The sequence below is a fragment of the Micropterus salmoides genome, unplaced genomic scaffold, assembly GCF_014851395.1.
Source record: "Micropterus salmoides isolate LMB-PRFRI ecotype aquatic unplaced genomic scaffold, ASM1485139v1 Ms_hic_scaffold_13, whole genome shotgun sequence".
NCBI classification, from domain to species: domain Eukaryota; kingdom Metazoa; phylum Chordata; class Actinopteri; order Centrarchiformes; family Centrarchidae; genus Micropterus; species Micropterus salmoides.
In genome coordinates this window covers 18,929,822-18,956,265 of record NW_024040374.1, presented here as the reverse complement: position 1 = coordinate 18,956,265, position 26,444 = coordinate 18,929,822, and the positions used below count along the sequence as shown (strand labels likewise).

The following is a 26,444-nucleotide window of genomic DNA, read 5'->3' as shown; positions in this document are numbered from 1 at the left end:
TTTGAACCCTTCGACCGGCTCGTCTTGGAGACTTTTCATCTCTAGCATTAGTGCTTTTTGTGAACTGGCTACATGATGTCCATGCTGAGCCATATTCCACAACGACTTGTATAAATATACGTTATCAGCAACCCCACCACAGCTGTGACTGCGAACAAGGATAAAGCTAGCTCGGTTACGTTACAAACAATAAGCTCTCAGCAAAATATCGAAGCCCTTCGCACAGGAACGCGTTAACGTTGGTTTCCGTTGGTGTGGTTCCGAAACAGGATCTAAAAATCGCGACTGGGCTTTATTTGGTCAGAGCTAGTGCTGCTTCCTCTGTTGTTGTGAACAATCCCGGGGAGCCCCAGGTATTAACGACCATCTAAACCAACTGTTACCAAGCCAGACACTACCCGATTTCCGGTTTCAGCTTTCGAAATAGTCCCCTATTTATCTTTTTGAACAAGCGTTTTCTGTATTTAACGCCTCACAACGTCACCGAGCATCTATTTTTTATTTGTGTTCTTTACACCAAAATATTATTGAGATAACGTTATAGCATTCTTTCTATCAATTTTATTACGAATTTTTTATTTTCCGTTGTTTTTTTAAGTTATAAATTAAATGCAACCCCTCAGCCAAAGATAACTAATTCTGCTACAACTAAAAATTAACCTGTTGTCAAACTACATGTTAAAGCTAAACGTTTTCTCTACTTTCTTTCTTCATTTCGCCTGACCTTTGAAGTACACATCTACAGTTTACGCTTTGAGTGGGGGTTTTATTTTGAAAGTTAAAACGGGAAACGTGTCCCGGTTAGTTAGCTTAACAGTGATGCTAACGAAACCTAGCCTGTCTCCTGTTTCGGGTGTGTTGCAATCACACGGAAAACGAGGTCAGCTGGGCGACGTTTGCATTCAAAGAAACTACTTCTACATAAAACAATAAAACCGAAAACGCGGCGTTGTCAGTTGAACTTTACTCAACTCAGCTGTTCGCTGTCAGTCAATTAAGGTCTCGATTACTTCGGCTGTCATGCAAGGCTTTCTGGGAATTGAAGTTCAAAGCAATACATCTTATTTGATCAAACGTTTAAGTGTTAATGGGCCAAATAAAAAATTATGACACCACACACACACACACACTATTATGATACCCATCTTTTGTCTCCTCATACAGACCATAACATATTAAGAGTAAAGTTTGTAAAAGTATAGGGGTTTTGTATAAAGTTAAAGATGTTTTAGACTTATTCTTCATTGCATGTGTTGTACAATTCCCTAATACTCCCATATTTTGGATACTGCACAGAAGTCTGGGGTAATACATACCCTAGTAACAGAAAACCCTCTGTTTTTGTTACAGAAAAAAGCATTAAGGATCATCAACAAGACAGGCTACAGAGAACACACCAATAGTTTATTTGTAAATTCTGGACTTCTAAAATGCAAAGATTTGGTCGATTTGAAGATTTTGATTTTCATGTGGAAAACAAAGCAGAGAGTTCTGCCTATGGTTTTACAAAATTTATTCACTCTCTATCAGAGGAAGATGGCCATAGAAGGTAATATTATTTTCATTATTTTATAACTCTTTTCACACATACTACACAAAAACAGATGTGTTTGTCTATTTATGGAGTTAAACTGTGGAACACCTTGGAATATGAACAAAGGAATGATAGATAGATAGATAGATAGATAGATAGATAGATAGATAGATAGATATAGATATAGATAGATAGATAGATAGATAGATAGATAGATAGATAGATATATAGATAGATAGATAGATAGATAGATAGATAGATAGATAGATAGAGAGAGCGAGATGTGTGTTTATTGTTGGTCTGAAAAAAGCAAGTCGAACAAAATGTTGTAAAACGGCATGATCTAAATAAATAAATACACACACAAAATATATTAAACAATTTGGCATGTGGGTGCTTATTGGTTTATGGCAACACACACACACACACACACACACACACACACACACACAACACTACAGCAGCTTCATACAGCCTTTATTTTTAATTAGGGTGGACTTCCTTTAAAGGGAATGTAGATAATTTATGTTCTCCCCTTTAAACATTTACATTGTACAGCTTGATCATCGAATATGGAGAAATAAAAAGACAGGACCTTCAAAAATCAGAGTCATACAAGAGTACATTTCAATGTCACAAGCCAAACTTGGTAAAATAATTCAGTACAACCGAACCTATAGAGAATTAAGACAGCGGGTTGCCTCTCAGTACACTGCTTCACGTGACCTGTTCTACTGAAGGTATTATTCGGAGCCCCATGCCCTCAGTGTCATGACACCAAATAGAACCCCCCTTCCTTACCCTGTGTTTAATAATTTAAAACATTCAACGTTATCACTTTTGTTGTTTTTTTAAATTGTCTGAACTTAGAAGAGGAAAAAAAACAAACAAAACAAAAACACGATACCTTCAAAAAATAAAGAATGGTCAAGTAAACCTCATTAAAAAAAGATAAAGGAGAAAAAAGGGCAAAATGGAATGGCAAGTTATTGTTTGTGTAAGCATGTCAATAGAAGAGAAAATAAAGGGAAATAAAAAAAAAAAGAGTACGTTCCTATCATGCAATATACAAATTTCAATCAAATATTATGCACAGGAAAAATGATCAGAATCAGGACAATGTATGATTAGGGGAGTCGTTTTCAGTTTCACTTGATACCTGTAATTTTTAGGAACAGGGAATACATACATACTTATTTTCTATTGACATTCCTGAAATACAGCAGATCACGTCTGTATTCAGACTTTACTACTGGACAGAAGATCACATGGAATGGCTGACCTGATCTTCAGGTCACAGACATCATTATCATAGTTATCTACAGAGATGTGAACAGGGCCCTACCAGGTAAATATGATGAGACGCTACCAAGTCAGTTTTTGTTTTTTTTGTTTTTTTAAATCTTGCTACTACTAGGTGATATCGTGCTGAACCGGATAGTGAAGTGACTTCAGACATGAATGTTACAAAGTAAAACATCAAGTACCTCAGAGGTCTAAGAGGAGGCCGTTCATGTTCATCATAACATAGCAACGCACAAAAAAGTGGCAAGGCAGTTTTTGAAGGGAGCAGGATTGGGATTTATCTGGGTACACGCTAGCTGGGTGTCAGCCAGCCCGGGTGCAGCTACCTGTGATGCAGACGTCAAAGTGGAACAGGCGTAAAACGTTTCACATGAAGACAGACAAAACTGCTTTCTGCTATTGATAGAATGGATACTTCCTAACAGTGGAGGTCATGTCGCCTAATACTGAGTGAAAGGGGAACCTAAAACTACTTAAATAGTCTCTGGTTTCAGAGAGAACTACTTCAGCAACCTGATATGCAGACCACCTGGTTTTAAAAGACAGGTTGATAGTGTAACTTTGTCATCCCTTAGCCAGTCAGTTTTATTTCTTTCAGAGAAAAAAGGCAGGACAAGGATGTAACATGGGCAGCTCTCTTTATCCCAGATTCTGTCACTAACTTGACCATGTGGGGACGCCAACGAGGGCCCCTCAGCACCATAGCGGTTTCATAGAAATAAAAGTATCCTATGTATTACAATAATATAACATCTTCTATAGAACTAAACCATCAGTGAGTTGAAGAGGAGGCTGATAAAAGGTGGTGCTGGCCTTACACTGTACAATTCTTCTCTGATGCCATTCATTTATTCTGTTTTCATACTCTCCTGTCTTCACTTTCTTCTTTGATTCCCAAAAGAAATTATATGTTGGAAGTTCTTATGGGGTGGGGCAAACTGTAGTGTGGTGGGGCTCTACAAGATGCACTGGAGTAGCTCAGACTGCACGGCTAAGGCACAGAGCAAAACCACTGACCTACTAGACAAAATCACCCACAAGGATTCTGTTGAACTAACACTAGCAGAGATAGTACCCTGCTCTGAGCCTTACCAGAAGGCAAGTAGGGCAACGGCTCTGAAAGAAGTTTAAAACCCATGCCATATATGTTGCTTTGGTTACATCTCTGCACTACTCTCACTGCAGTTGCTCAGTGTCTGGCCTTCTCCACGCCGCCCCAGGACAGTGGTGGGTGAGCATGTTAAAAGTCCGCCGTTTTTCCAGCTAGGACCAGTCTGAAAAAGACTGAATCACATGTATTTTCCAGGCCTACACAGACGAGCAGCAAACACACCCATGTTTAGTGAGCAGAAAGAAGGGGGAGACAAAGGCGCAGACGGGCTTCACACAAGAAAATGAGACAAAAACAAAACAAAGAGAAAAAAACCCCAAAACAGTAAAAACACAATTCAACCATCAACAGCAAAAGTCCAGTTGTCAACATTACATTACATGACAGATTGAACTGCCGACGGAGTGTAGGGCGGAGAGGTACACAGGAAAGAGCGGAGGATGCAGGGCATCCAGAAACAGGAGCTCAGTACAGAGTCAGGGAGGAACAGGGTGGCTGAGTAGAGAAGACGGCGCATGTACACAGTGAGTCTGTAAAACAACTTAAAGTGTCGGGGTGTGACCACAGAGCTCAGAGGAACAACATAGGATGAGACCCTGAAGAAGGTACAGGGAAAGAAATCTTGCGAATCTGAGGACTAATAAATAGGGCGACACTGGAAGTGCCAGCCGCAGTGTTTCGTAACATGATTGTGTTGTGTTTCAGCGAGGGGAGGGGGTGGCATGGAGGGGTCGGGGGCACCCTGGGGCTGTAGGACACAATCAGCACTGAGAGAAGGTCTGCTTGATCTCATCCAGCACATTCCCAAGCAGCGTCGGCTCGTCACATTTAGCGTCAATGGAAACTGTCTGAGCAGACTGGGAGGGAGCGGGGGGGGGGAAATCAAGGTCACAATCTGAAAGTCCACTTTTCAACAATTATAATTAATAATAATTGGTTAAGAAAATTTCAATCCCAGAGGATAAGGGAGGGCTTTCATTGGTTCACTTACAGTTTTGACCAGCAGACAGACATGGTGGCCCTGGATAGACCTGCTGTACATGGAGGCACAGGAGTCGATCCTCTCCACAACTAATAAGACAAAAGTGTCAACAATTATTCTTAGCCTTTCTTGTAAACTACATGGTTTACCATCACCATGACCACATGCTGCAAGTTAAAGTCACCCTGCCAGAAACATACTTAATGGGTCATAAATTCCTGACACACGCTTATTGTACCAGAGAAATGGTGGTGGAAGCAGATCCTGGCCAGTAGGTGGTGGAAGGGCATGACGACTCCCTCCAGTTTGACAGAGCTGCACTTAAGGTCACCTGATTCCAGCAGCTTTGCAAACGCATCGCTGGCCAATCAAAACAAAAGAGAGTCAGCTTTCTATTTCTGCTCAGCAAAAACATTAAGAGCTAAGAAGGCTCAGAAATTAATCGGCAAGTGTTTATTGAATTTACTGCAGATATTCAAGGTCCCCAAATGATAAACTGTAAGGTTTTTGGTGACCCACTTACTTTTCCTTCAGTGCTACCATGAATTTCCAATTTTACACAGAGAAATATAGAAAACTAATGGGGTGGGATTGACATGAATTCTATTGAACCTATTCCTGCTTTCCATAGGATGACCCATTATAGGCACATTGCCATAAAACATTTTCAGCATTTACAGTCCCAAGGGGAAACCCTTGGATTTTAATGATTGTCCCGATGAGCCCCTGAAGACTATAAAACTTGTCCGTATTTATTTTGTGTCTCAGGTAGAAATGTAATACACCAACCTGTAGCAAGGAGTAGTGATTAGGTAGGAGGTGCAGGTAAAGTGCAGTTTGAAGTCCAGTTTCTCATGAGTGGAGGAGTCCTCATTCTGTGGGAACACAACAACAAAGGCAGATAATCAACAAAGTAACATGGCACTTGATTGATTTCTCCTCTGGTAAAGGGTTAGTTACTCAAATGAAACCTGGAACTGGTAATGATTCCTTGTCACGCTGAAGTACACAGCTTCTATACCACTACACCGCTCTGCTGCCCCCCAAAATGTCTTTATCACATAATTGGAATCAATAAAATTTGAACAATTACATGAACAGATCTAACAGTTACCAACACATTATGGAAGCTATAACTGGTTTCAAATGTGTTACCAAAACAACCAAAAAGAAACAGTGAATCGTGTTTATTTTCGTGTGTGTGCATTTTCCTACTGACTTTTACTATGAAGGTGAGGGTTCCCTTCAGTTTCTGTGGCATTACGATGCTCTGCACAGTGAAGACAAATCGCGCCTCATTGGACACCCCTGAAGCGCAAAAGAAAAGATCACGGTGAGGTTTAAAATAGATCTGAAATGTCAGTGTAGCTAATATAAAAAGCTTCCTGCTGAAGTACACTTCCAATTTTAAAATGAGTGATAACCTAATACAAAAAAATGGGTTGCATGTGTGTGTAATGTTGAGTAAAACTACTCTTCTCTTATAAAACCTATAAGCATTTTGCAGATAATCACTGACCAGGTGGGAGTTGGAAGGGGACAGTGAGGCCATCATGTGGACCAGACCCTTCTGGCCTCTGCAGCTTGGAGTTGAGAGAGTCCAGGACATTGAACTCCATGGATTTGAGGAAGCTGTCACACTTGTTTTCAAATATAACCGACACCACCACCTGACTGCCATCCTGCAGGTTTCCCTGGATGTCATAAACCTTAGCAAGAAGGAAAATTTATTTATTATTATTATTAAATACATGTATTTGCTCCGGGAATGACTAAACTCGAGCCATCTAAAACTCCCGTTGTATTAAAAAAACAAAAAAAACAAAAAAAAAAAAAAACAGAGCACTGATGAATTTAGAGAAGACATACTCTAAACACAGCAAATCTGATTCATAAACCCAATACGAAGAAACCGTCTGAGCACAAGGAGAAAATCACAAGGACAGAATCATTCTCAGAAACTGATGCATCACTGACGTAGTCTGGCTCAGAGGCCAATTTGTGAAGAGCAACGAGAACAGAGAGAAACACATCTACAAGAGAGTTTAAATAATATTCTGTCACTGACAGAACTAACCAGTACCTGATCAGCATCCTCCATCATCTTTAAAGAGAGGGAGAGAAAAGGAGAGAACTGCATACATTGCTTTTTTTTTTTTTTTTTTTTACTGCTACTGTCTTAGATAATGTTTGCATCAATATCAAAAGTATAAACTTTAGCAATAGCATCATTTCCACATTTGCCTCCGCAGAAGAATGGTGTAAAGGTTAGAATTTGCTTAATATTAAGGGAAAATTCGGGTTTTTCCACAACCTACTACTGGTTCTAATAATTTTTAAATGCAGATATGGGTATGCAGTGACACAGCTGCATGACAGAGAGACAACAAGAGTTGATAAAGACAAACATCACACGTGGTCATTCAGATGATCAAATACATTTGTCCCTTTCAGCAACCAGATAAAAGTGTGTGTTTTAATCTAGCAAGCAAACACATGTCCAGTGCAAACCTTATCACGCTTCTATAATATGAAGTCAATGACAGAATGTTATCATGATTAGATCAAGTAGTATTAATGGCGGGAACAGCCCGGTCGGAGAAGCATACAGCTTTGGAATTAAATGTTATTTATGACCAAAATGAGGCCAAACGGTGGACAAAACTACTAACAATTATGAGAGACTAGTCATTAAAGTAGCAGCATCTCAATCGCCATCACTCACCATCTTGATGTAGGAGTTTTCAGCCAGCAGGCAGTAATTGGACATGGGCTGAAAGGGGAGAAGAGCTCAGGTCAGACCAGGCATTCTCTGTCACTCAGTATGCTAACTAGGCAACAGGAGCTGGTTCTACCTAGCTGATGCACAACAAGCAAGGCAGAGAGTGTGTGTGTGTGTGTGTGTGTGTGTGTGTGTACGCCTGCAGCAGTCAGGGGGTTCAAACAGCGAAGCTCAAAAGGCACAGATCAGAATGATATTAAATTGTATTGCCCACATGTAGCATCAGGTTATTTGTGGCTTTAAGGTCAGTAATTCCCCCCATCCCTACCCAACCAGCAATATTAAATCAAGAGGAGAGTACAGAATGATGCAAGGAAGCTACTTAAATTTTTACTTTGTCAATTTAGAAATGATTATTTCTTGCAATGATGGCACAGTGAAATGTGTAACTGACATCATCAGCATGAGGTTCATTTTAATCATTCAGTGGAAAAACACTATATTGGCACGGTCATAAAAATGTTTTTTTATTTCATGCATAAGCTGTGCTCAGAGTGTGCTGAATGTTATCATTCAGCACACAATTTTGTCAACAGCGTTTTAAAAACACAACGTCAACCAAAACACTGACCGGCAGAGGCTCTTCCTCCTCGACAGTGCCATTCTGCACAGACTCCTCTCCACCTCCATCACTGTGGTGATGATGGTGATGGTGCTTCTTCTTCTTTTTCTTCTCCTTCTCTTCCTTCTCCTTTTTCTGCTTTTTCTTCTTGTGTTTAGATGACGTCTTATCATTGAGGACCAACAAGGAAGATGGAGACATTGTTTTGTTTTTTTAAGAGGTTCAAAATGAAGTGTTAAAGAAGCATTGTTACTGTAAATATTCATTTAACAACTGGCAGGTCTCTTGTGCATCATTTACAAAAACTTGTGAGAATAAGAGCTGCCACTGTGCTGCATCCTGTGAGGTCATAGTGAACTAGAATCTCTAGCACTGCAGACAACTTTCTACTTTGCAATCATCGGTAGTGACTCACAGTCTCCTTCTCAGCGTCTTTGGGCTCATCGGGCTCGGAGTCTGGCGCTGTGCCAGAGGCCGCCTCAGGCACGGGGGCTTCTTCTGCTACTGTTGCTGCTTCCTGCTCTCACACACACACACACACACACACACACACACACCACATGAAAGTATTAGCAGTGAGCAACTATAGCATATAACACATACAGTAGTGTTTGCCAGTTCTGCGTTGATAGGGGTAAGTGAAGTTAGTGAGCTCACTCAGTCATTAAAAAAAAAAAATTCATTCATGATCAGCTGCAACCTGCTGAGCTCTGTGACACAACAAACATAAACCTGATTTGCTAAACCAAGAGCATCACACTCAAGACTACTAACCAGCCACATGACCTAAACCACAAATGAGCCCGCCTGTGAAACCAGCAAGTATGTTATGTCTGTACATATCTGTACATGTGCACTGGCTGTGTTTTGGGAGCGCTGGATTGACTAAATCTTTTAGCAGCAGGATCCTGATTTACAGGATCCTAGTGGCAGCCTACATACATGCTACTGTAAGCTCCCTAAAAGTCAAATTCTCATCTGTAATGCTAGTGTGACTAAACAACACAAAAACAAGCCTTCCACATGGTCATGTTTCGAGGTCAGGTGCTTTTACTTTGGGGCTTACAGCTCAAATGATTAACAGAATTCCTAAAACACAAAAGTTTAAATTCCTGACAGAGCTAGTTTTACTGAACACAAATACCTACAGATGAGAAGGTATGTAATGCGCAAAACACAGTTTGTGTTGAATGTCAAAAGTGATCGTGTATGGTTAAAGGAATAGTGTGACATTTTGGGATATACAATTTTTCACTATTGTTGAGAGGTAGATGAGAAGATCAATACCACGCTCATATCTGTCCATTCATATGTGTATCATTTAGTGTATCCTTGAGGTCTACCAAACACATTGAATGCATCTCCTCCTTATAAAACATCTGCAAAGCAGGTTTTTTCCCCCCACATTTGAAATCCTGAATTGTTTTCTCTGTGTTCACTAGCTAGTGTTCTTCTTCACTGCCTTTGTTGGCGCATTGCTAAATTTTCCCCGCACATTAGCTTGAAATCTGTGGCAAGAGTGGGTATCGTCCGTGTCGTCCGTGCATGTTTGGAAAAAACAAAACGGGGACGCATTTATAAAAACGTTGCTCTAGAGCACTAGTAGTGGCCAAAAAACCCTCAAGGCACCTTTAAATGTACATTACTTTTTTGGGGGGATTTTTGTAAAAGATGTTTTCTTTTTCCTCTGTGTACAGTTGTGACACAAACAAAAAACGAGCATGACCTCGCATGTGATCATGAAGGAAGCATTCAGGGGACACATGTGGTGACACGGCGGCGACAGGAACAAAAAAAAAAAAAAAAAGAGGAAAAAGGTACCTACTCCAGGCCACATTGCAGGGAACCTCTGCTCACTTGTCAGCACCACCAACACAACAACAACAACGACATCTACTTTGACCTCAAGACCGACACAACACCCAGCGAGCACAACAAAAAGCTGAGGAAGAGAACTGGCATCGTGAGACAAATCCACACATACTGTGCACACAGACACACATTTACACATGCTGGAAAACAGAGGAAGGCTGGAGAATGACAGAGGGAAGTTATGTGACCTGTGAAAGAGAGGGAGTCTTGTCAAAAAGGTGAAGAGTGGAAAATGTAAACAAAAACCCAACAAATCAAGAGGCAAAAACCAAAGTATGAGGTAGATCAATAAAACGAGAGTTGTGAAAAAGAAACGTATAAACTGGAGAGATGAGGGGAGGAGGGGGAGAGAGAGAGAGGAGAGAGAGAGAGACAGACGACTCAACCTGGGTGTTAGAGGGCACTGGAGCGTTTGAGAGCCAGAAATCCAGATCCGAAACCTAGAAGAAGGGGGAGGGGAGGGAGAGGAGTGCGAGGAGGTGAGAGGGGTGAGGGCCAAACAGGTTCTGTATCTTTCTACTATTCATGAAAATGGATACAGAGATAACGCTGTTCTATTTCATGAATAAACCAAGTATTTGGCAAGAGACACTGCATAGTCAGCTACGAGGTAACTGATACTTGATCCCTGAAGCTGATTGAAAGACACGCTGGGAAGAAGCAATGGGAGCACTGAGTCAATGAAAATGATCAAAACATATTTATTTGCTTGTAACCTTTTAGCACAAATTGTAGACTACGCATAAGCATATTCTTGAGCCAATTTACATCAGATTTCTGGATCAAATCAGATCTTAGATATGACTATCGGTTGCTAGGTAGGAATCAGTCTCGCTCCACCCATTTTTAAAGGACATACCTCTGCACTGGTGGAGGTGGGCAGTGCAGCGACCTCATTGGTTTCTTCTGACTGGACCACAGGCTCTTCCACCTGACCGCCAAGAAGATCCTCCCCCTTTTCTTCATGTTTGTGTTTCTTCTTCTTCTTTTCCTCTTTGCTCTTCTGCAGAAAAACAAGATGATAAATTCAGCTCTGTGTCACAATAAGGTTGAGAACCACAACCACCGACTCATCACACCATAATGATTGATAGCTCCTTGTTGCCCCCCAGTTAAAACTGCTCCTTAAATCGGATTTACTGGTTTTAAGAAGCAGTTTCATCACAGAATGAGGTGAGTGTGTGCAAAATCCTGGTAATAAAAAAGTTTCATCTTCACCTTCCTATCCCTTTCTTTATCCTTCTTCTTCTCTCTCTTTTCTTTGCTGCTCTTCTTTTTGGGCTCCAGGGTGGCACTCTCTGCGTCTCCATCTTCTGCTGGGCTTTTTGGAGCCTCTGCTGCACGGTGTGACCTGACCGGTAGCTTCTCGCTGTCAGCAAGTGGCCTGGACAAAACAAAGAAAAATGCATTTTGACTGTTTTTAGATGAGCACTTATGGAGGTTAATATGGCCCATCTGGAGTTAGGGCCATCATCTGAAAAATGTTTATTATTTTTATTTTTCAGTAACGGCCAACACGGGTTGTAGGGTGCAGCAGTCCACCGTATTCAGGCACATATTCTGCACTTTGCAGCAGCCAGGTCTCATTCAAAGCACTGAGGTAAGCCATTCTTCTGGCCAAGCCAGAAACAGTGGGAATTCCCTGACAGCTAGAAACTATACCAAAAAATACCTCCATGTCAAACTCATGAGAGCTGTCAAGTTTATTTCCCCAAGCCTGACCCTTTAAAGCAGTAATGACATGCACTGCAGCCCCCTGCTGGTTATTCTGCGTGAAGACACACTGATATGCTTGTACATTTTTATCTTTATCTGCATTTATTGTTTTATATGTACTTTTCTATAAATAACTAGTCTTTGGTTTAGATGGTTTAAACCTTTCTAATGTAGGAAGGACTGCAGTTTTTTTTCCTAAAACAGTCCCGCACACACACACTGTACTCATGAACTATAGAAAACAAAACAGGAACGTTTTTAATTAGTTCTTTGTGTGTTTGCTTGTCTATATAAATATCACTAATGTTTTATACATGGAGCTGTTTCTAGGATTGTTCTGTGTTTGAACCTTGACAACAAAAGAGAAAAAAAAGAGATTACAATAACTCCTGCACAAGCTCTACTCATCTTCATTTCTTGTCGAAAACACGAGTTAAACTTAAACTAAAATCATTTTAAATGATCTAAATCATAACACTGGTCTAAGGTCATGTGTGATTGACATTTCTACCAAGGGCAGGCAAGGAGTATCCCCAAAAACAGCTAGGAGGCATGGCGAGTCTACCAAACTCAAATGAGGGGGATCTGGGAAATGTAAGCAAAACAATTATAGTACCTAGCCCATGGGATAAGTTTCCTAAAAGCTTATGGATGCTGATAATCTTTTCCAAAGTGCCAAAATGCTTTCAGTAGCCTATTCCAGGAGGACAGGTGGTGATAGATTACATCCTGAGAACATCAGCAGTGGCCACTTAGAAATTATCCTATTGCTACATACTCAACTCTTCTTTTAGGAGAGGTCATCTTCTTTTAAGGAATCATAGACCAGTTTGTTAAGAAACAGAGTGATATGCTGCTGATATTGTCATGGTTATGGTAAGTTTAAAAAAAACAAGCAGATAAGCAGGTAAGAGAATGGATATTGTACTAGGCTAAAATGAACAATAGATATTAAAAGTAGAGGGAAAAGAAGAGGTAGTAGCAGGTACTGCAAACTCCAAATGAGGAAAGTAAGGGCAGCTATGTTAGTGAGAGAAGCAAGACAGCTATTTAGAGAGCGAGCGAGCGAGCGACAATCCATATACAATCAGAGTCGTGTGGCTGAGGTGCTACTCACCTGCGCCTAGCCGTTTCCACCAAGCTGCCCACACAAAGAGGCAGTAATGGGTGTGTGTAGGCATAGAAAAGAGGAAGCAGAAAGCAGAATGCCATGAGGAGTGAGAGGAGGGAAAGAGCCGAGTCACATCGGCAGCGAAACTATGGCCTGGGATGTCAGGATAAATGCTAAGAAAATATCCACAATGTCAGTGTTGCTCAGCTCTAAATTTGGACTGAAAACCAAAATTTCAATGATTGGTTGATTGGCCCAGTCAGATATGTGAAAGACAAGTTTCAGCAACTTTATTATCATGTCCTTAAATCAAGAGTTACAAGGACCAGTGTGTAAGATTTAGGGGGATATTGGCAGAAATATTGCCCTTTATATCTACAGAGTCCACCATGTTGCACCAGTGTTTCTACAGTAGCCCTGAACGGACAAACCAAACACAGGCTCTAGAGAGGCAGACAATGGCAATGCAGAAGAGGGTTATTAGTTGGTTGCAATATGCGACCTCACCACTAGATCCTACACACTGGTCCTTTAAATTTCCATGAGTGTCCATGAGCACATGTAGAATTCGGATGTACACAGTGTGGACTCACTTGTCCAGGTCGATGTCCAGGGCTTTATGTGGGTCATTGGGGTCTTTGTCATCATCGTCACTGGGTAAGGCATTCTGAAGTAATGAGAAGGTGAAATCGATAAAACAGAGCTAACAACTTTCTAACTAAATCTATATCCACAACACACGAAATGTGAAGAGCTCTGTTGAGATATTGACTGCCAGTCTCAGCCGTCTCAGAGCTGTACCTCTGGCATCTCCTCGGTAACAATGTCGACCATGTGCGCAGGCGTGATGTCCTCCTCACTCTCTGGGCCCGAGTCATGTTTCTTCCCTCGTCCGCTGCGCTTTTCTCTCCTCTTCTTCTTCTCCTTCTTCTTCTTGTCCGCTCTCTCCTTCTGCCGTCGCTCCTCCTCCAGTTTCACGTACTGGTCAGACATAGGCAGACCTGTGGGACAGAAGAAAGGAATATGTATTGTCGTATTTTAATAATAAAAGACGACAGATAAGGAGAAGCAAAACAGTCTAATTTTGAAAATGAACTGTACAGCATCTTAATTACATTATAGCATGACTTCTAGCATAAAGTAAGCCATTTTGATTTCAGTATGATTGAAAAATTTCGAGTGTGAAATTAGAGTTTTGTGGTAGTGTTAAAACAGTGTGTCCCACCTGGGACTTTGAGAGGCACACTGAGGTCAATCTGCACGACTGGGATGTGCTCGACTCCAGGGGCTTCCTGGTAAACCTACAGAGACAAAACATTCATTTAAAACATTTGCACATAACACGCGCTGTTTGTTGTAGTTGTACTATAATAATTACTTCTAGAACTAAGGTTGTAAACAGACTAAATTAACAAGACACATGTACTAAAATGCAGCATCGTGATGACTGGGTATACACACCTTCTGAGAGGACGGGGAAGCCTTGATGTAGAACGGGTTGTTGGCTTGCTCCTGCTTTCTGGCTTCTCTCCTCTGGGAGCGGAGAAAAAACAGTTGTATCAATTAATCAATGAAGGCACATCACATGGGAAGCCAGCTTTACAGTGCAGCTCAGAGAAAGTCAATACTGTTCTGAAGATAAGGACTGCATGATTATGTCTAGACTGAAAACACCTTTATGTGCAATTGTTGCACCGCAAATGAATGTCTGGAAAATTTCCAGTTACAAGTGGTGAAATGAAATGTTTTCATGTGGGTAAAAAAAACCCTGCATAAACAGAACCTGCAACATACAACTGCACACTTTTATTTGTATGTTATAAACAAAACAGTTAAAAAGCACTCATCGACCGGCTCACCCTTGCCAGCTCCTTCTCGTCCACCTCTGTGTGACGAGGGCGGGAGTGTTTGGGCTCCTCCTTGGCAAAAATAGCTTTGGGTTGCTCATCCTCAGACTCGCTCTCAGATGGAGGCTCGTTGATCCAGGCATCCAAGTCCAGACTGGGCAAACAAACGCAGTTACGCTTCACTGGTCAAGACTCAGAGACTTACATGTACGCACTGAAGTTTAAGCTAATCCTGTGTTTTACTCAAAAAGATTAGTTGTCAAACTATGTAACAATAAATTTGTGTGTGTGTGTGCTCCTTGTGGGCTAACTCACCCTTCAGGAACAGGCACTTTCTTCTGTGCCTTGGGGGCTACAGGGTTGAGTTCTCCAGCAAATAGAGCGCTGACTTCCTCCGCTATTTCTACGTCCTTCTGTTGCAGTTTCTGGATATACTTGACCAGCTGCAGAATGCAAGACGCCTGAGGACATGACAGAAGGTGACGCAGACATGGAGTTTAGCAGAGGTATTTATCAGATTTGTACGTAGTGGGTAACCTTGTGAGGTATATAATGCCAAATGGTAAAGGACAAAGCATCAATATTACGGTTTTCGACCTATATGCAAATCAATCTTACCCTCTCCTGCACCTCCAGGTTGGCGCTCTGGACAAACAGTGGCAGCCTGTCTATCATCAACTGGCAGGTTTCCTGTGATGCTGTGCTGTCCGTGTTCCCCTCCTGGCTTTTAAGCACGGTGGCAAACAGCTTGGCTGCGTTCTGCACATACACTGCCTGGATGTGGCCGGGTAGGGTGGCCACCTTAGGCCGCAGCATTGCCTCCAGCGTCTGCATCGGGTTCTCCAGGTGTCTAAGAAGTAGGGGTGAATTTAGAGAAAGTGCTGACTGAAAACTACATTGAATTACAATACTGGTGCAATGTAGCACCATAATATGTAATATTTCATGAAAAGAAGTTTCAGGTATTCCTGATTTGATACTGTCGCTACGTCACTGTCTATGTTATGTAGAAAGATTCCAAACTAACCATCAAATCAATCAAAGAGGTTTGAAAACGCCTCCACCAAATGAAATAACCCACACATCTGAAAATACCGTGATATTCCATAGATTTTTATCACCAATGGGGACCATATTACTCATTTAAAGGTTCAGTGTGTAAGTTTTAATGGCGTCTAGTGGTGAGGGTTGTGAATTGCAACGTGCTCCTCGGATGGTCCTATTTAGTCGTTCTTCCGACTTCAGTGTGTGTTCATGTGCTCTAAAGTCGGAATGTGGAATCAACATGGAAACTACTACAACGATGTGTTGGATTAGCATTATCAGAGCATATAAACAACACGAAGACATCTAGTTCACTCAACATGGACAGCAAATTAACAGTTATAACCATATTACAAATTACTTGTTTGCCAAATAAGTATACAGACAAGTATACAAGTTCTGTATACTTCTTTATGTCCCATATACACTTTATTCCTCTTTTTGCAATAAAGATTTAAGGAAAAAAAAAAAAAGAAAAAGATTCTGATTATTCCGACACCACATAAATGCATCACTCACCTCCTGCTTTCAAGCACGCAGGGGAAGCTACAGTGGCCGACATGCTCTGTTGGCTTTGTGCTAAATAACGCGTGTGGGCCTCCATTTGTCCGAATTTCTCTTATTTTCTTACTTCTAATACGCCAGACTGCTTCGAGTATTACTAACGTTACTTGTTATTCTTCTTCTTCGTACGTATTCAACGTAGTGACAAAACGCGCTCTGAAGAGCCGTTTTTCCATTTGGGCTACTGTAGAAACATGACAGCGCAACATGGTGACGTCCATGTAAGAGGACCAGCGGTGTATGGAGATAGAAATTCCCCCTAAATATTACACACTGAAACTTTAACATTTGAAAAAGTAAGTTGTTTGACAGGTAAAAAGATAATACAAGTGTCACTGAGTCCAATTCAGAGAGAAGTATTAGCATCGCTGTGTGTGTGAAGAAAACAAAAGATTGTGTCAACAGTCAATCACGTCAAGCTGCCAGGGTTGGACTAGCTTGTACTTGGATGATAAAAGAGTAAGGAAACAGAGGTGGGGAGCACAGTATCTGAACCAAGCTTTCAGTTATTTCCCTATGGATTCATTGTTAAAGGCAGCTGGGGTCATAAGATATCTGTCATGACATTTTTATGCAGGGTTGCTTCAAGTTTACCTTCCCTATTTGCTACCTTTTTTACACTCTAAGTCTACTTTTACTTCTGTCAGCTCATATCAGTGTTTGAAAGTGCGCATCCCACTGAGAAAATAATAAAAAAGTAAATGAACGCACTCAGAGAATTCACCACAGATCCAGGCTGCCGCGTACAACACTTCACAGATGCCCTTTCGCTGCACGTTGCCTGTCATAAGGTGGGCGTTGTCCAGCAGAGTGGCCATCTGGGCAACAGCAAATACCCGGATGGCTTTGACCCGAATAGCCACATCCAGCATCTGAGAGGCGATGAGGTGGCCATGCCGTGTGCCCTCTAATCGGGTCAGCTCCACCAGGATACTGATGTACCTGTCATGCAGATATGAAAAGGTGCAGTTATAAATCATGTCACAGAGTGGAAAATAACATTAATAGATTATATGGAGTGGAGTACAAGGTGAGGATCAGGCGAGACTGACCATTCAAAGTTGGTGATGTACTGGTAGTTGCTCTGGCTGCAGATGTCGATGATCTTGGTGAGCAGTTCATCTCTGTATGTGGTTCCTTCTGCTTTGTCCACATGCAGCATCAGCTTCTTCACGATCTCCATCAAGTTCTTTTTGGATACCTGGTTAGAGCAGATGCCAGTTCAACAACCATGACATTTAAAATGCATGACCCTAACTTTTAAAAGATCATTTGTTTTCCTGAGGCAGAAAGAGACAGAGTCCTCAAAATAGCTTTGAAATTTAGAGAGCAGCATTGACTATGTAATATCTTGCACAACATAGAATCGTCCATATTGCAAAAAATAAAAACAAACAAAAACAAACACACACACCCCCCCACTGGCACTGAGTTTCTATACCATCTATCAGCAACTATGGCATTCCCTTTTTGCTTTGCCTTTGCTTCATACCATGCCATAGAGCAGGTCCAGAGCTCTCAGGCGGATGGACTCATCCTTATCATCCAGACACTGGAGGATGAGGTCCTTATGAGACTGCACTGACTTGGGGTGGGTCTTCAGGATCTTTGACATAGCAAGCAGGCCCAGGTACTTCACTACAAAAAAAAGCATTTACACACACGGCCTTAGCGTATTTCAAAAACAGACATACATGCAGCCTTACCTCTCTGCACCCCATCAATAAAAGCATATTTACTTCTATGATGGATCTCCTGACGTTATTCTCTGCATTAACAAGTTTGTCATTATAATATTTTCTTATTCAACACCCTATCCTACATAAACCTGACTACCTTTACTTGATTGTGACTGCACAACAAATACAATATCCGTTTGTTTTTTGTTTTTTTTTGGAGATCCAAAGTTCCAGATTTCTAGAGGACAGATAACTTTGAAACTGGACTACAAACATTTCAGTCTATACTTCACTTTTCTACATCTAGTCACTCTATAAAAAGGACAATATGAACAAATTACTAATGCGATATCTTTCATGGAATAATCTATAAAAAAAATCATATGGAAAAGACACGAACTACATACAGGAAAGGAAAGGAACACAAAACAAACAGAACAATGGAAAGGACACACAAACACATACACACGGGACAACACGCACAGTAGTTTTTGTTTTGCTTTAACTGACGTATCACTGGCAGCTCTTCCTACTGACCAAGCAGATTTTTAAAGATTGAGAAATCTGCTGAATCACTGCCTTCAGTAGATCGTCTAATCTGGCAGAGACAAATGCCTCTCAGGTTCTCGGATCAATAAGTGTGTGCGCGTGTGGTAATGACCTTGGGGTGAGGTAAGGCCAGTCACTGCAGTGAATACCATTGTAGGCACATGGCCTCAGAGCAGCCGCAGGAGACACAGCCTCTGAATCGGCCTCTGCTATGGGAAAGTGACAGCAGCGGTTCACTGAAATGCTGCTTTCCCTCAGTGAGAAAGGCGTAACCGAGTGAGGAAATGTGAGACGCACATAGTAAAAGATCGTTTACTACACTACTTCCTTTAATTGAGCCTTTTTCCGGAGGGGGGTTCCTGTTCATTGAAAACATAATGAAGATAATCATTACAGCCTTGTGTTTGTAACTTTACCTTACCAATTTGATCAGCAAAGTATCTTCACAATCCTAGAACCGAAAACTTTGCTGATCGATGTTTTGGAAACAAACAAAACCTTAAACTACAGGTTCACAGTTCGGGGTATTAACACCAGAGGTCTCTAGTCTACTACAAAACACACAACTATCTATGTATGGGTGTCCAGATAACTCGAATGGCTGGATGCAGTACCACCTGGGAGTGTGCAATGGACTGTATTTATAGAGCCAAGCCCTGTGTTTGAAAATAGGAAACTGGAAATTTTGTCCCCTTTCAGACTGTAGCAACAAACCAGGGAAAACCTGCTGTAAGTTGTTCAAACTCTGTGTCATACACAGGCTTTGTATATGGGCATGGGGTAGATGTGACTTAAGTGAAATAGTATTCTAAGCAGGCCACCTAATTGCGAGTGGGAATGTAATGATGTTCGAGTTATCAGGAGTCATGGGGATCTACGTTTTTGTCGCCTAAAAGGGTGTACTGTTCCATAGTCAGAAACACGCAGACAATGAGAAAATGACACACTGCAGGCATTGACAGAGGGCTCACAGTTCTGGTCCGAGTCTTCTATAAGGATTCGCAGTTTCTGCACACAGAGCTGAAAGAGAGAGAGAGAGAGAGAAAAAGAGCAAGAGAAAAGGGGGGAGAAAGGGAGAACCATTAACATCCCTGTAAACCTTTCCACACCAGTTTCAGTCTTATCATACAGGCACACTTCAAAGAACAGAAATGAGACCAAAGTGTGGGAGATGGGGCTTATAATCAACGGTGATTTTTTCATGCACTACTGAAAAAAAAACCCCCAACTGCTTTATGAGTCTTGCTGGCCTGTCTGATTGCTGCTGTGTCTCTGATGAAAGCATGCATTGTGGTTCAACTGGAGTGGAAAAGGTTATGATCAACATCTAACCACATGAAAGTGCAGATGGTAGAGTGGATCTCAGAGGCTTACCTGGATGCTAGCACTGTGGTTAGGCATCCCAGAGGACAAGGAAATCAACACTGCAATGTGGGACAGAGAAGCAATTAGATCTGACTGCGAACTCAATGCAGATACGTAGATAACAGGCAAATTCACATAAAAGATTCTGGCAGTGTTAACTACTATAATCAAACAAATATTTAGCTGAATGAGACCACTCCATGGCACAGATAATACCAGTACTGACCTGCAATCACAGTGTTGACACATTCATACAGCAGAGACATGGCAGAGGTACTGTGAGAGAGGAGGACGGGGTAAGAAACACAGTACAGATTATTATTTATATACTCGTCAGATCAAACTGCTTTTACAATCTGTGAAAAAAAGTTTTTAAATTGAGGGATTTTTTCTCACCTGTGGATTAGGTTTGTCAGAGGTTCAATCAGTTTCTTCCCCAACCGTGGCTCCAGAGGTGTGAGCGCACCAAACTGTAAAATAACAAAGAGCGCCATGACACACAGTGGAATCCTATCTTTTCCCATCCCATCTTTCATTGGGATAATGTGCTCCAATTTACTTTTATTATATTTGACTTTCACCAGAAGAACGGATGTGAAATTTTTGCTTTAAGAAAGAGGTGGTTCTGGTCACACAAATACAAATTGCTATGCAACCTATCATGTGAATTCGTAGCGTTTTGGTCAACTAGTATCAATTCCTCTTTTATGACAGATTTATCACTGCATGGTATTGCGAGTGGCTTTGTGGTGCACAGTATATAGCATGTTGCTGTAGGTAGAGCAATATAAAACTACATGTAACATTTCTACACCAATGCAGAAACCCTGGTCTGTTTCCCGATGACTTACTAGCTTGATGATCTTAATGAGAACCCAGTTATTGGTAGAAGAGGTCATGAGTTTGAAGAAAAGCGGGGCCAGAGACAGGTAGTTCTTGGGATTTCTCCGAGCCAGCTCACAGATAACATTTACTGCTGCAGACTGGACACCTAAAGAGGAGAAAATATGTTAGACAGGAACAAAGGTGATCCAAAAATAAAAAAGTAAGTCAGCATAAACGGACAAAACATAATTTATTAAACATAGCTAAACTTTAAAATACTGTGACGTGTTTATTGGATTAGGGTGAATTAAGTATAGACATACAGTAAATAAGTGTGCCACCACTGGCACAGTCCTGCTTACATGTCATGAAGCCAGATAAATGTCCTGTGAGGTGCTTTGGTGACTGTGACTAGTTAGATATTCCCAGACAGCCCTGGCAGTATCACAAATGAGCCTTCCTTAATCTCATATTCTTAGCTGCTGAATAATTCATAAGGTTCAGGTGAAAGAGAACGCCTGTCCCCAGGAGTACCAGCAGAGTTTAGCAACCACGAATGAGAAAAAGCACATTTTGTCCAAACCAAGAGCCACAGCTAAGATTCCCAGAAAACAAACAAACAATTTTCTCTTCTTCTGTGATCTTTAATTGTGGGCCACAAGCTTCCTGCATAACTTTCCTGATACCTGGGTCTGGGTCCTCCAGTTTCTCTTTGAGCCTAGGGAAAGCAGGGCGCAGGGACTCTGGGTATTTCAGAAACACCTTGTACATGATCAACACCGCTTTCTTCCTGATGTAGGGTTTAGTGTGGGACATCTAGGGTGGGGGAAAAAAGTAAAGACAGTTGTGTTCAAGCTGTATAAAAGGCATAAGACCTCTTCTAAAGAACAAAACTAAAGAGCGCAAGTCCTTATTGGTTAACCTCTTGACATATTCTCCATGACTCACCAGTGTCATGATGTCATTAGCCAGGTCCCGAGCCAGGTCAGGGGTCACAAAACAAGAAAGGCCAGTGAGGGCAACACCTGTGTCATACTGGTTGGGGCTGCTGAGATCCTGTGAAAGGAAAAAATGTAAAGAAAATAAATAAATAATACAGCACAAAGGGCTGGCTAAGGGATGGGCAACAGCTAAAATCATGTTCTTAAGAGCGCGCAGAAGAAGAACCACAATGACCTTTCGGATCTGATTGGTTGTCAGCATGATGACGTCGGTGCTTTCGTGAAAGCACTGCGAGGCCGCCAGGTAGCCAATCCTCTGTTAGAAAAAAGAAGGAATTACACACTGTTTAACTGTGTAACTTCATTGACTATATTTCAGTATATTGCTATTATTATAAACATTCATCAACCTACAGCAGCTCCATGGAGATTTACATGTACAGTACATAGGATCTGCTGTGACAACTCCTTGTGCTATTTTTTGGTTGAGTATCTATGTGGAGAAATTATCCTTAATGCTACAGAACAGGACAGTTTGTGAGACTGTTTGCATCTCAACAATAATTTCCTGGCAAATCTACACTTTGTAATATCATACCCATTAATCCAGAAAGTGACCTGGGTGAACTTCTCATTATATTCCAATCGTACCTTGTAGGTGAACTTTGAGGAGCTCATGACTTCAACGATGTTGAAAGCGGCCCAGCTGACATCGTAGCCCAGCATCTGAAGCTGTTACACAGAAAGGAAAAGAGACACGGAGAGACACAGAGAGACACAGAGAGAGACACAGAGAGATGGATGAATAAGAGGAGGAGAGGGGCTCTAAACTGTCCCTACGGTGCACAAAGAGGCTAAATGATTTGAGCTGAGTGCAAGCATGGACGCCAATTAAATCAAGCCATCTAAACCTAAATGTGGGCCCGGGCTATAAATAGTGATAGAATGCTTTCATTTATCAGACACTGTACACTATTTTCAATAAGTGCCGGCTGCTGACAATTTGGCTGGGCGTTGACTAATCTCCAGCTTTAAAAACAAAACACGTACATGCAGCCTTGTACCTGTTAATTGTAGAAATGTGGCTTCTAACTGGTCGCTCCTATTTGCCCCTGATGAAGCCTTGAGCCGAAACAATGGGCTTTGATTCAGCACGATGCTGTTTGAATAGAAAAGATAATATACAAAGAACGACGTCTGCGTGCTGTTCCCTTATACAGCTATCTCAGCCAGGATTTCTCATTGTGTGCACGTCAACACAACAAGCCAGACTCGCAGAGTATGAAACTGTTTGAGCCATACTGAGCTGAGAGCCATAAAATGATGGTGTCCATCTATATATGCATCAGAGCCTATGTATCAAGTAGAAGTGAAAGAAAGTGTTGAGAGATCTTACGTAGGTGAGCTTGCACACAGCATTGGCTTTAACAGCGATGTTGTCCTGCTTGAGCTCCTGTTTGATCTCATCGATGCATGTGGAGATGTACTTGGCCTGAGGGCAGACAAAGGAGAGGACAAACAACAGACAATAGATCAGATTAGGTGGAGTGATATTTGGAGTGGGAATCTGCTACCAAGCACCAGAAAAGAGCTGAAAAAAAGACCCAAAGAAAGTCAAGTCAAGTAAGGCATAATATGCATAATCTGGGCTTTAAGTCATAAGTCAAACTCAAGTCACGAGTCATGTGTTGGATTCAAAGCTATGCAAATTATAAAGTCACCAAATTCATGACTTATGATGTCAGAGTATGCTCCTCAGCTATACTACACAGTTTGACTGCTAAAATACAAATTTTAAAGACCTATTCCAAGTTGCAGTTAAAATATGGCATGTGGCCTTGACTTGTAGACCAAGAACATTTCCTTCCCTGACACACATTAAATGCTACCATTTGCTTATGAGATTGGCCTCATAGCTGGAACACGCTTAAACATGCTACACAAGTTTAAAGTACTCAGGTCTGAGAACAAACCGCTCATGCTTACAGAGCAAAACAAATACCAAACACATGTCATTATATGCAAGGCCAAATGAAATGGGTGACTCAAAAGCAGTTTAACAAATGAGTGTTACCAGGAGCATCATGCCTGAATGAATGAGAGAAAATAAAATAGCTGCTCTTATGACCCCTACTATGATACGCAAGATTTCCTGAACCAGAGTGAGCAGAAGGTCCATTTCATTTCAACAGTGGAGGACAAGTTCAGTTAGACCTTTACAGAGAGGAGTGAAGTCCACCACTGTTGAGAGTAGCAACCAGGCAAGATACACACATACACATATAGCTTTGCAGAGTGTGACTGTTTGTGTGTGTGTGCATGCTGGTCATGTGTGTGAAGTCATGAGACAGCACAACGCTGCTGCTCCTGTGGAGAGCAGGGCTGGAGGGCATTCAACACACAATCACCAGACACACACGGTGGTTCTCCATCATTCTCTTCTTCAATGACCAAAAGAATGAAATGAATGAAAGACAATCTTTCAGCCACCAAAACAGACAGACTACTGGAAGATGCCAAATTACAAATGTGCCTAAACTTCTTACTGGTAATTGCAAAGAACTGCCTAAAGATATCCTCACACTTTTGTTTAATATCCCTGCTGCTCCAAAGGCGTGGGAAGGAGACTGAATGAATGAACTGTGCAAAGACTCAGCACACATGAGAAAAATAGTGTGTGTGTGAAAACTGTGGGCTGGCCAGGAAAAAGTCAACACACACTCAGGCGAGCACACACACACACACACACACACACACACACAGCGTATTAATATTTCAGCAAACTGTCCACTGTTGACTGGGCAACCACCACCGTATCTAGGCTGGCCAGGTTGGGTTACCTCTTGCAAACAGCTTAGCCCATACATTGAATCAAGAAATCAAGAACTGATGGCCTCGAACAACATAGCTGCTTGATCCCCCCCCAAAAAAAACAATAAGACGCCGACTCAGATGCCATAATAATATCCAAGCAAAATGTGTAGATAGCCGGTTATTGTTGTGCTGCCAGCTTGTAAATAATTTTTCTGATTAAATGTAAGCAGGTCAAATCTGCCACCTTGAGAAAGAAGTCAAACCCGAAAGCTGCCCTCAGGTCAGACACTCTACCTCTACATTTCACACCTGACCTACAGCTTGATACAGGTGTGCACAGCACCGCAGCTCCAGCGATCCAGGGATCCTGCATTATAACCACGCCATCTAACTAACTGGCATAGCATGTTTACAGCAGGAACAAGGTTAGACACAGAGCTTATGGGGAGAGCAGGCCGGTGGAAAGGTGGCTACCTTTTCATATACACAGTCTATGGTAGCTACCCCAAACAGTGCCCTCTAATGGCCCATCCCACCCTACTTCCACTCAGGTCTGGCGCTGTGATGAGCCTGTCATCACCCACAGAGCTGTGACAGGGATGACATCACCTTCAATCACTGATGGAGTGTTCAAAACGAGCGAACCTGGCTGATTCATTTCACGTAATTCACAAGTTTATATAAAGATGCAATTTAAATATGAACATTCAGAATATCTGTATCATATCTGCATTTTTAAAGCTCGGAGTGAATCAGATGGACAGGGGAGGCCTCTTTCATCACAGCATGATATCAGTCTCCTCAACTCAAACAAGTGACACATATCGCTGGCTCTTGACACTTGTCCCCAAAAGAATCAGTCACGTAAGGCTGATAAAGTTATCAATAGATGCCTACTGGTAGGAATGTTCACATTAGCAGTACCCTCTGGTATGATCTCCATTAAGGTTATGCCGAAGAATAACTAACGTTAATATCCCGTTAAATTGTGACAATATATCAAGCCGCTTCCTCTTACTGGTCAGTTAGCTAGGTTAGCTAGCTGCCAGAGACAACTCTTCATTAACTTAAGTCTCCTGTCTTAGTACAGGACAGGTAACGGTACTACAAAGTTAGCACTAGCATGTTATTTAGCAGGCGTTAAATTGGCATTCAGTCATTCTGCATTAGAAGCTGAAAACGACTGTTTTCAGTAAGTGTTAGCTAGCAGGTGAAATGACCAAGCTGACGGTAACGTTAGCTAACATTAATTTACCCAGCGTTAGCTATTAACGTTAGCTAGCTGGTCAACGATAACGGTAATTATGTCAATATGGGTTGACTTATAAACATAAATGAATGTGAGGCTGAACAGGATCCAGAGGACAGTGGTTTCTCATTCGTCGTTTTACCTCATCTTCCTTGTGATTCCTAATGCCACGTACTAAATCCTGAAGGTTTTTATCGAACATCCGATCGATGCTCCCTTTGACAATCTTCAAAGCCATGTCTGCCTGTGACTTGTACCGCGTCTGTCCTGCGGGGCCAAGCGCCTTCCAGAGGTCTAGTGGGTGCCGATCGACCCTCTAGACTGTCTCTCATCCACCCGGGACCGTGTGTGCAGGCGCCGCAGCTGTTTACCAAGCCCGGGTAGATAAAGCCGAGGCCAGGCGGGGCGTCCTATGCTGTACAGAGACGCTGGCAAAGAATCAGTGTAGGAAATGGCTGACAAAATGGCGTCTAAAGTCAGCTGACTTGAGTATTATGCCAGTCTCACATGGGAATCAGGGGAATTAAAGGTCTAGCCCCCTCCCCGTTAAGAATAGTGACCTACTCTATAACACTGCCCATTTTAAAACTTT

At 41.8% G+C, this 26,444-nt stretch overlaps 1 protein-coding gene across 4 annotated transcripts; it reads right to left on the bottom strand.

Annotated features, from left to right (window-relative positions):
* Nucleotides 1-1,994: 1,994 nt before the first annotated feature.
* On the bottom strand, nucleotides 1,995-26,305 carry ap3d1 (adaptor related protein complex 3 subunit delta 1). 4 transcript variants are annotated; one of them, XM_038715989.1, is made up of 33 exons: nucleotides 25,995-26,305; nucleotides 23,186-23,281; nucleotides 22,441-22,521; nucleotides 22,025-22,105; nucleotides 21,797-21,904; nucleotides 21,535-21,664; nucleotides 20,875-21,014; nucleotides 20,420-20,493; nucleotides 20,250-20,299; nucleotides 20,033-20,082; nucleotides 19,630-19,678; nucleotides 17,923-18,068; nucleotides 17,483-17,631; nucleotides 17,142-17,372; nucleotides 15,441-15,672; nucleotides 15,138-15,283; nucleotides 14,835-14,976; nucleotides 14,437-14,508; nucleotides 14,201-14,276; nucleotides 13,777-13,976; nucleotides 13,569-13,642; nucleotides 11,367-11,532; nucleotides 11,008-11,151; nucleotides 10,535-10,588; nucleotides 8,692-8,793; nucleotides 8,286-8,441; nucleotides 7,658-7,705; nucleotides 6,452-6,641; nucleotides 6,152-6,240; nucleotides 5,722-5,807; nucleotides 5,171-5,292; nucleotides 4,942-5,021; nucleotides 1,995-4,807 (listed from the first exon to the last, which is right to left on the bottom strand). In XM_038715989.1, the coding sequence occupies exons 1-33, from the start codon at nucleotides 26,088-26,090 to the stop codon at nucleotides 4,712-4,714; spliced, it is 3,756 nt and encodes a 1,251-aa protein (XP_038571917.1). In that variant the 5' UTR covers nucleotides 26,091-26,305; the 3' UTR covers nucleotides 1,995-4,711. The 4 variants fall into 4 exon arrangements, with proteins under 4 accessions (XP_038571917.1, XP_038571918.1, XP_038571919.1 ...); XM_038715990.1 differs by lacking the exon at nucleotides 10,535-10,588; XM_038715991.1 differs by lacking the exon at nucleotides 1,995-4,807 and having other exon boundaries at nucleotides 5,133-5,292.
* Between the last annotated feature and the right edge of the window lie 139 nt (nucleotides 26,306-26,444).

What these genes read in the sequence shown, in the direction of transcription:
- ap3d1 (XM_038715989.1), bottom strand. Translation starts at nt 26,090, where the DNA reads ATGGCTTTGAAGATTGTCAAAGGGAGCATCGATCGGATGTTCGATAAA. An exon ending in CTGTGTGCAAGCTCACCTAC is followed by an intron (nt 22,522 to 23,185) that starts GTAAGATCTCTC and finishes TCTGTGTAACAG; the next exon opens with CTTCAGATGCTGGGCTACGA. An exon ending in TCTGTCTGCTGGTCAAAACT is followed by an intron (nt 4,808 to 4,941) that starts GTAAGTGAACCA and finishes GCTCCCTCCCAG; the next exon opens with TCTGCTCAGACAGTTTCCAT.